This window comes from Osmerus mordax, chromosome 10 (assembly GCF_038355195.1).
Source record: "Osmerus mordax isolate fOsmMor3 chromosome 10, fOsmMor3.pri, whole genome shotgun sequence".
NCBI lineage: Eukaryota > Metazoa > Chordata > Actinopteri > Osmeriformes > Osmeridae > Osmerus > Osmerus mordax.
The window spans coordinates 5,956,519-5,967,177 of NC_090059.1; the positions used below are offsets into that span (position 1 = coordinate 5,956,519).

Here is a 10,659-nt window from a genome sequence, read left to right on the forward strand (position 1 = left end):
CACTCTAATAACAAGAACAACAATTTTTTTCAATTTCCCACATCAATCTATAACACAGTGAGGTAAAGCACTCATATGGCAATAATCTAATTTTAGACTCTAATTTTTTATTTAACAGATCACTAATCAAAGAAATTATTTCTATAAAGATAACAGCAGTGAGACCATTGACAACCCTGTTGACAATCTGTGGGTTAAACACTGAATCTAGTTAATACAGCAATTACAGAGTCATTACATGACTACTGAAGGGGAATGGCTCCATAGTATTAGCATCAGAATGGACCAACGGGGGAATTAGAAGGAGATAGAGAAGATACCAATCAGAAGAGGGTCAGGGGACAGGTAGCATTACAGCGTCTCGCAATGTTAACAATGAGAAACCTCCAGATTTTATCCTATTATGTAACTTGGGCCACCAATCCCAGAAACGTGCTACGTGTTCTGGAAAATAGGTTTGTGTTTGTATGTGTGTGTGCATTCACACTGGTATGTGTGTCTGTGTATGAAGTCTATAAATTGTGTGTTATTGAGAGTCTTAATGTTACAGAGAATATACAGTACATGTTATCTCAAAATAAGAAATGCCATTTCCTCAAGACCTCAACGACAAGCCTTTAATTGAAGAATAAAAAATAAGGTTCTATTATTATCCAGGTTCCATTGGCGCACATTTACAGACATTTAACACTAGAGTGCAGTATAGTCTCTTTCACATGATGTGTAGGTGTTTGACCTTCTTTTGGGGCACATTTCATGTTTTTTAAAGAAACCCAAATAGTTTTCACAAGATGGATTTCCATGTGTCATGTACCCACATGGGACATCATGTGGGTGGTTAACATTCTTCAATTCTTCAAACAACCTTTTTTCAGTTGTAAATGTTTAAGATTTTTATGACAGCAATACAACTATTTCCACTTTTTATTTATTATTAAGAAACACATTTTGTATAGTGCATTTGTCCAAATATACAAATGATAAAAAGTAGAATTTCAAAAAAGTTTAAACCCAGCAATGCCTAATACAAGCATGTCAAATCAAGCATATTTGTTGATACATCTATCTTATGTACAATGGCTATAAACATCATATTTACATTATAAATAGCTTGTGGTTGAAGGGAAGATTTAAGGCTTGGGTGCTTGGCATATCCAATTTATTGGGTCAAGTTGATACACAAATTCTCTCCTGTGAATGAAAACCAAACAAAAAGTCAAAATGCGTCCTGAAATATAATTTTTTAATATAAAAATTAACCTTTGACAAAACCATTGTAGGAACGCAGGAATTGAAAAAAAAAAATGTTGTTAAATGTTGGTGTTATGAGTAATTGCAAAACTGAAAAAAGAAATCACAATATGGGGGCAGGGTGTCCCCAATACCAAGTTTAATTTGTGTAATAATCGTTCAACCATTATTATTAATTACTATGTAATGACATTGTTGTTATTATAGGTATTGCTATGTACAACATGGTAGTTAATGTAAACTTTGTGTAATGGGTTGTCACTTAGTTTTTTTTACTAACTGTAAATCAAGTGTCTCTTATTACATTTTCCTGCTAATCCTTTATATTGTACATGTATTGTAGCCCAGTCTCCTAAAAGCCTGGCCTAGTGACATGCCACTAAATGTTAATGGAGATTATACCACCAATTTGTATTGTTACACTAAGCATATGGTGCAATCTAAACAACCAAACATTACTCACTCTCTCTGTTGTGGTTTTGCATTGCCGCGACACAGCAATCCATCATCACATGGGCAAATCTGGTTAAGGCTGAACGCCAGACCACCATCAGGCACAAAGCAGCTCTCACCCCGTGTTAGCCGACGCTTACACACTTGTTCCCCATGGTGACGAGCACAACACATGGTGTCCCCACAGTCTCTGTCCACTTTACACCTGGCACCTGGATTAATAGATTATGAATGTAGAGTAACAAAATCATTAAGTTCATTATATATTGCTAATCATGCTAAGCATGTAAGAGATATTACGAAAAGGGAGGCCTGATAAACTGCATCGGACCATTTACTTTTGGTGATCTTATGAAAAGTTGTCACTTTTAGATTGTCCGCTTACCCTCTTGACCCTCTGGTATTCTGCGTTGACATTTCCCAAACATGCAGCTCAGTCCTCTGACGCACTGGGCATCTCTCCGGCAGTACAGGCCCTCACCTCTGAGGGGGACACACTTCCCAAAGTGACGGTCACAGGAGAACCCCCGTCCACAGATCCTGTCATGGTCACAAACCCCCTGAGAGAGGAGAAAGGACTTGTTATGCATCATGTTAAATGACATGGAAAGTCGCAACCCAGTTGCCATTACGCTGGCAGACTTTTGCTACTGTATGTCAAGCCATTAATGATAACAATTCCAGTCAAAATATTCCTATTTAGCTAGACTTTGATAGGGAATTTGTTTTAATAAATGTTGTATCTTCTGTCTTAAGTAGATCCATAAACACGCTATCAGACCATATTTAAAGTCTGTGTAGAACAAATTCCAAGATTTGTTTCTAAACATATTATATAAATGTTAGAAACGTATTGGTTAAACACGTTACAAAGTCTGGGTATGCACACTGCACAATGTAGTACTGAATTGTGGAGTTAAAGGGGTAACATCTTAACCTCATAGTTAACACTTTTAACAAACTATGAACACAAATAATATTCCCAAATCAGGACTGTGTATTATGGTTTTGTCACAACTGAATATATCATTCTGAATTAAATGACCTTTTAACAAAGTAGCATAGACATAAAAACATAGAAGGAAATCCATTCTCATCATTTATCTCTCAAAGAGTCTTACCGTTGATCCTTTCGTGTTAGCAAAAGGAGTACTGTCTCTGAGCGGGATAGATCCTTCCTTAGGCGGACCGTGAGGCATGTTGAGCATCCAGGCCCAAATACGGGCCTGAGCCCTCAACATGCAAACAAACAGACAGAGGAAAAACAAAGTCCTGGACATCTCCATACAGCGAAGGGCTGCCACGAAGAGAGGGAGAAAGATTATCTAGGAAGAAAGATGCAAAGAAACAAAAGCTGAAATGTCTGTGTCAAAAAGAATGTGTGGTACCCTATATGAGGAGTAAGCAAGGAGACGTTTCAGTCAGCGTAGCTGTTGAGTCTGAGGAGTTTCTTTTATTGAGGCAGAAGATGTTAGTTTCTCTTTCCACCAATGGGCTGTAATAGGCCATTGGGCATCCCCCCCCCCCCCCCCAAGATGTTTATCCAAGCCCCAGGGTGGGAGGAGACAATTAGTAGTTAATGGATTACTAAATTGCTTGGGTCACCCCCTGCCACTACAAAATAGTGGCAAAATGATGGAGCCATGGAGTTGGTGAAAGGAGCAAGAAGTGGGAGGGGGCTTGATGGCCGGACAATAGATCCACACAATGGGGCATAATAGGCACCTCCACTGCTTATCTCCCCAAGACAAACAAGGTGGGGACAAAGGCAGACAAACTACATGTTGTGTGTTTGGGCGGTGAATGGGAGCCACTGGCTAACGCTATTGACCCTGGCCCCTGACGCTGGACAAACACTCTTGCTGGCTGTATCTCAGACCCCACTCTGAGAGCAATTTGCAGAAACGTACTCCCAAGACGACCCCAAGATCTCATTAAGCATAATTGTCATCAGTGATTAACTGGTGGGGGGAGGAAAGGGGTAAGGGGTTTGGAGGGTTGGGGTGGATTTCTCGTAAACAACCACTGCAATTAGTTAACCAATTTATTCAGGTTTTTTTGTTGTTGCTTAAAAATGTATATATATATATGTGTGTATATAACATACATCATTCTTTCAAATGTTTAAATTGTCAAACTTATTCATGCCAGATATTCTCACATTGATGCTGTTTGTGTGAATATAGAGGTTCAAAACTGTGTCCAGGGTGGAGACATCATGTATAACCAGCAAAGAAACACACTAGTCATACTTTTTAAGTACAGGTTGTTAACTGCATAATCTTTTTTTTTTACCCATTCCTTTGGGCTAGTGGGACCTTGAGTCTCCTGCCAGATGAGTGAAAGGGTTGAGTGGGGTTATTGCAGAACTGGGTTGCCTTCTTGGGAATGGACTGAGTGGAGAGGTTCTGGAGTTGCAGTTTTTTTTCTCCAATGATCTTGCTGGCTTAATTGACCACCTAGGTCAGCTTGTTCCTGTGTCTAACTGAGAGGTTCCCAAACCAGGACACAATGTTAAAGGTGAGGACACTCTCAGTGGGTTATCTGTAGACATAGTACTTTGATGGTTTGAGACTGCAAGAGAGAGGTAGAGCAGGACAAGCAAGAGATGATGATTTAATTTAGTCATATTTCTTCTATTATTTGACAGATATTTTTTCACTTACTTTTTCCATATTGTTACATTATGATTTACAGCCTTTGCACAAGTTTATCTAAATACGTCTCCATCCATCTCACTTAAGGCAGTCAGAAAACACATTGACAAATACAACCGTAATCACACTGATGGTATCTCAGAACCCATTTGGTAGCCCACTGATGGACAATGCAACAGTCATGCAATTAACAATGTGTAAATAGTTGGCTTGTTTAGCCATTTAGCCATACCTGACTGCATCCTATGAGTAGACAATGAATGTTGTAGATTGTGTTTCTTGAGCACAGGAGGAAGTTTGTAGACACAATCAAGTGCTTCTAAATTGCTTCTTTCGGGTGTGTTTACCATACTGAACATACTAAGTCTGTCGCATATATCCATGATCCTTTTATTGGAAAGACAGGAACTTGGATACACTATTCTAATGAATCTCTTGTTGCCTGGTACTGACTGTTTGCATTCCAGCAACAGGTATGCACACAACAGGATCTCTCATCCAACAGTAGTACAACCAACCTACAACCACACTCCTTTACAATTTAACTGATGTGATTTTTTTTGTAGGGCCATCTTTAAATTGATTATGGTTATTGTAATATCTGGTTATATTCAGGTAAGATTACATAAGAACAAACTAAAAATGTACCCTCAGAGTTACACGACACATGGATAAGGGTTTGTGATACCCCCCTCCCCCCATGACCCTCTTACCAGTCCTCTTCTATCACGTTAAGTGATAATAATTCTCATTGCCCCTCGCCAACTGTACTTAACTTACAGTGAAATCACCACATTTTATTTACTTTCACTCAGCCCAACTAGATGATTGTTTGTCTCCAAGCATTTTGTACCCGATCCCTCAGCATGAATGTTGCCATTAACGAACATGATTGCTTTCACAATCATTACCATCATGTTGCTTTCACATTTAAGGGCTAACAAACACAACAAACAGGGTGATCTGTTCATTGTAATGGACTATGCCCCCTGGTGTTAGTTTGAAATGGCTGAGCATGTGTGTATTCAGCTCTGGCAATGGCAACAACCGTATAATAACCGATCCCACAATTTTGAGTGAATGGTTGGAACTGAATGTTTTCAACCACTTAATAAACCGCCATGGGCATTCTGTTTTTAGATTATGTTCTGGAATCTTCACTCGTGTTATTATTATTTTGATTTGTTATCTTCCTCTAAATAGGAGTTTCTTGTTCCGTGACGACAGGTTCATTCTATTAACAACATAAAGATGAAAGCTAGTGCATCGTTCCTTGTGGCTTAGAGTGCAAGATTCAGTTTAACAACGTACATGTGTCCCAGATTACTAAACAGCTGTGCTTTGCAGGGAACATAGCCAAGTGTTGTTAGTTGGTTTGGCTCTATAAAGGTGCTGCTGAAGAGTCGGGTAGATAAAACTTTACTGCACAAAATATTACAGCTTGACACTGTTATCTTTTTTTTTTTTTTTACATTTTTGTTTAGTCTGACACATCTGTCCAATTGTATATGGCTTATTTTTATACTTTTGTGTTTACATACTAACTTTTAGACATTTGCTGGAAAGTAAAGTGGGTGTTGATCAATAATGTAATCTGTTATTAATAATTTTTATACTTCTTTGCAGTTAGGGCCAAGTGCACGTGCTTGGGCAAAAGAAATAGTAATATTTGCACTTGTGATGTGTTACCAAAAGAGGTGTCTGAACTCTGGAAACTGGATGTCTCACAGCAGCACACAACCAAAACCAGTGGAAGTGTGCAGACAGAATGCATGCATTGAAAATAGATGTATAAGGTTAGAGTCCCATGAGGACTTGAATGGCTATAACTGTGGTAATGCTTATTTTCTCATGAATAAGGAAGTATTACTATGCTTAGTTGATTGTGGGAATGGACAGGTGAATATTTGTGATTAAAAAAACTACTGTCTAGATGCTTATATTTGGCTAAAGTGTAATGAATAACCACTGCAAAGATGCTCTTATTTGACCAGTGTATCAAGCAACTGTTGCATAAATGCTTATGCTTGTCAAGAGTTCTGTGGATGTCTGTGAGTGAGATAAACTGTATGTGACCTTAGTCTCGCATCGTGTGTAAAGAAGACCGTCCATTCATAAAACTAAGGTCTGATGACAGCTAGAGTGTGAATTTTGTGCTTAGATCACAATGTGAAACCTGAGCCAGAACCTCTATGTAAGGCAGGGGCTTCTGAAATTCAGGACTGCTTCTCTGTTCCTCTGTATCTCACTGACACCTTTCCTAGTTTATGTTATTGGTTAAATTGGAGAGCAGTGGAACTCTGACACAGACAGCTGTGTCTTTTTGTAAATAAATATCTGTTTGAACGAAGAAGCTTTTCCCTCCTCACTTTGCCACCTTGACCAACACCACAACTACGAGAAAAAACATTATCACGTTCTTGAATACATTTTATTATAATATAACCAACCTTTTTAGTTTTTCATTGCCAAAACCTGTACAATTATTTTTGTAAAAGAAATTGAGAAAACTATTGACATGCCCATATGATTTTGGCAAGAGTCACTGTATAACAAACTCATACCAGTGACATGTCCCTGCAGCTACTGGTGCAGACTTTGGTGTTATTTCTTTTAGATTTTATCGTTACAATTCCAAAAGAGGAAGTCAATGCAACACCAGTCTTAACTGAGAGTGTTAAATACTGTATGAAATCGGTCATGGCTGACTGTTACAACACATCGGGGAGCGTACTCTCCAGTGAACTCTACACTGCTGTCCAATACAGGGCTGATTATTAAAATCTTAAATTCCGTACTCTTATTCATCAATATTCACAACACAATGAGAAATATTAAACAGGGTACATTCTCTCTCATACAAAGAAGTATATATTTGAACTGAATATTTTTGCAGAATAGGGACAGGGACTCTTCAATGAAACACATCAATACTCTTTGTGCCAGTAAGTCCAACCTCTTTGGACATGATGATTTTGAGTGACAGGATCTCTTGCCTAGTCTGTAGCCTGGACCATGCCTCCTTTCAGTGATTCCTCTTTGGGGCGTTCCCCTTTAGGGACTTAAAACACTGCATGCATTCACAAACCCGAATACACATGATCACACATCATGTGTTGCAATGCATATTGTGCAATTGCTGCCACCCTCCACCATCCCCAACTCCTCCATAATGTTTTGCTGTGTCGTCACTACAGTATGTTGTTAATGCTCTGTGAAGAATTTAGACTTGCATGTTGAAAATCTCCAAAGTTTGATTCCTGTCCATTGGGGATTTATATTCTATGCTCCATGCCTTGTTATAGTATGTAGCCTACTACTTGTGCTATGCTAGCTGCTCAAAGGCAGGAAGATTCCCCAGAGGAAACCACACACCCCAAAACAAACCTATATCCATTGGAATAAATGTTTTAGTTAATATGTGAGTGCTTTGACTGAACTGTATTTATGAATTAGTCTAGGGATGTAACCAGCCAACCCATTTCAGAGAAAATACCTCCCTGTGATATGTTAAACTACCTAAAAAAATATGTTGGAAACAAGACCAAGATTGATAAATTTAGCAGTGCTGAGTATTTACAATTGAGGTTTGACTCAAAAAGAGGCTTGGTGTTCAGTTACACTTTAACCACTAGGTGCAAAAAGAGCTGGGATATACCCAAAAAATGAGTTAAGATACACTGTAATGAATCATACCAAAAATGTATACACTTTTAGTGCAGTAAACACTTTTGAAATTAGTCAGCTGCACTCCACCACATACAGTACACACAAGAAAAAGAAACTTTGTGACTGCTAAAATTGTCATATTATGTGCATTGCATTTTATTTGCCTAGTTAAGTACTTCACTGTACATGCTATTATTTACAGCCACTCAGAGGAGCTTGTACTGTAACTGTGTGGAATGCTGTAATCACACAGAAGAAACTAACATAAACGTCTAATGCTGGAGCATGGTTGGCTAAGTAATTTTTATCTTTACAAAAAAGTATAAACATCTAATTGGCCCCAAACTATCCACCCAGTTTTTGTAATTTCTCTCTGTCATTTTTACAAGACATACCCAGACAGGTGTTTTTCTCTTTGTAATTTTTTGTTACCAGCCATAAAATTAAGGATGTCTATGTGTATGTTTGTGTTGTAGTGTGGGGGGGGCGTGTATGAGATCATTCATTGGTCAATGTTATTTAGTACCAAGTACTAATCTCATTCATCTGCAATTGTGATGTTTTATAGCACTGGCACAATAATCATGTTCCAAAACTAATTTTGTGGAGACCAAGGGCGCTAACAAATCCAACTCTTAAAATAGCTCATTAATACTTTACCTCCTTTGAAATATCATGCTTTAGAATTCATACTTTACCTCCTTTGAAATATCATGCTTTGGAATATTGTAAGCTAGAACAGTTTCTAATGTTTGTTAGATAAGGTAAAAATCCCATGAAGTATGTGTACATCTAATATTAGGTATTACACATTTAACAATAATTCCTACACGAGAAAAAATTGGAATACACCTTCAAAACAACTTGTATATGACCAAAAAACAAAACAAAGATGGTACAAACCATATCTGAAACATATTTGTGTACATTTCATAGTAAAGATCTTACATTGTGAAAGACATCTAACGATACCCAAACTGTTCACAGTACAATATCCTTGTGAATTCGTATGGTTTATAATTTAGCAATATTAAGCTTATGCAATAATTCTGGTTCCATCAAAATGACTAAACTTTATTTTTATTTTGTGAAGTTTAGTACTAAATTGTCCTTTGCTAATACATTTGTTAGAGTCAGGTGGCTGAGCGGTTAGGGAAGCGGGCTAGTAATCTGAAGGTTGCCAGTTTGATTCCCGGCCGTGCCAAATGACGTTGTGTCCTTGGGCAAGGCACTTCATCCTACTTGCCTTAGGGAGAATGTCCCTGTACTTATTGTAAGTCGCTCTGGATAAGAGTGTCTGCTAAATGACTAAATGTACATTTGTAAGAAAGAAAACTGGGATACTTAAACATGCTTTTGTGAGGACCTCATTACATTACATTTTTTACATACGCATAGTTTGTTTCTTACAGTATATCCTCTTTTAGTAAAACACTCAGATGTTCAGATTGAATTTCTGGTCAGGCTTAAATCATGTTCTCTATAACCTGTTTCCAATTGGAACAAGGCAGAGGAGTGTGATTCCTATTATAATGGGAAACAGCCCTCTGTATATTGAGTGCCAGTTTGCACAGAGGACTGAAGGAAGAAAATAAAGAAAATAAGAGGATTTAGAGCAAGGGTCAGTGTGGCCTCCACTCACCAATCATAGCACAGCCAGAAAGATTCAGGTCATTTGGTGATCAATCTGACTGTCCCAATAAACACACAGACACACACAAGCACACGCACACACACACAGACACACACATACACACACACACACACACACACACACACACACACACACACACAGAGACCACAGTGTTTATGTTGTATCCAACCTTCCCAAATATAAAAGCACATGTTTCCAATAAGTGATCTCTTTTTGATAGTGGTACCTAATATTAATGAGGTAATTTTAGGAGAATGTTCTGAGTAATCTAATAATGGGGCAATTCATTTCAGACAACACCATAGTAATAAACATTGTTGATTTAAAGATCTTGGTATGATATCAATAAAAATGAGTTTAGGGTGGTCAACTAGAGGTTTGTATTGGTTAATTTACGTCTTAATTTACTAAATATACTGCTGTATGTAAACATCTTGTATTTGAAGCTTGTGGGACAATTAGTCCCAATAAAAAAGTTAATTTGCATTGAAGAATACGATAAGTATTATATGATAATACCTGTCCACTATATTCCCAGAGCAAACCAATTGTTCCTCAAAAGCAGCACAGACGAATGCACTAAAAAAGATAGCTTTTAAAGAGTTTAAAAGTGTCTTCAAGTGCAAAGGATATTTATTAAACACGATTTGGATGTGTCCTCTGCAGCTGCTTGCAACAGTCAGCAATTAAAAAACAATCTGACATTCTCTGGAGTCATTGTTTAAGTGTACGTAAAAAAAGAATTAAAACAAGTAAAATACATTATTTATTACGTTTGTTGAAAAATGCAATTTTTTTTGTTGGTTTGGTGGATGCCAAATATGTTTCAGGTTAAGTCATCAACTCTGCCAGTGCAGTTTCATCCTAAAACTCCCTGCCACAGCCTTTACTTTGTTATCCTAACATTCCCAGACAGTACAGCATCACATTTTTCCCCTTTACTTGCAAACTACAAGTCCTTGACCTACAACAACC

General features: G+C 37.8%; 1 protein-coding gene across 1 annotated transcript; it reads right to left on the bottom strand.

Moving 5' to 3' along the window:
* Positions 1 to 1,710: 1,710 nt before the first annotated feature.
* LOC136950113 (dickkopf-related protein 3-like) lies at positions 1,711 to 2,984 on the bottom strand. The gene is made up of 3 exons (XM_067244217.1): positions 2,826 to 2,984; positions 2,090 to 2,264; positions 1,711 to 1,916 (listed from the first exon to the last, which is right to left on the bottom strand). The coding sequence occupies exons 1-3, from the start codon at positions 2,982 to 2,984 to the stop codon at positions 1,711 to 1,713; spliced, it is 540 nt and encodes a 179-aa protein (XP_067100318.1).
* Between the last annotated feature and the right edge of the window lie 7,675 nt (positions 2,985 to 10,659).

Coding starts and splice junctions, on each gene's coding strand:
- LOC136950113 (XM_067244217.1), bottom strand. CDS start 2,984: ATGTCCAGGACTTTGTTTTTCCTCTGTCTGTTTGTTTGCATGTTGAGG. Junction 2,265..2,825: donor CTAACACGAAAGGATCAACG/GTAAGACTCTTT, acceptor CTCCTCTCTCAG/GGGGTTTGTGACCATGACAG. Junction 1,917..2,089: donor AATACCAGAGGGTCAAGAGG/GTAAGCGGACAA, acceptor CTATTAATCCAG/GTGCCAGGTGTAAAGTGGAC.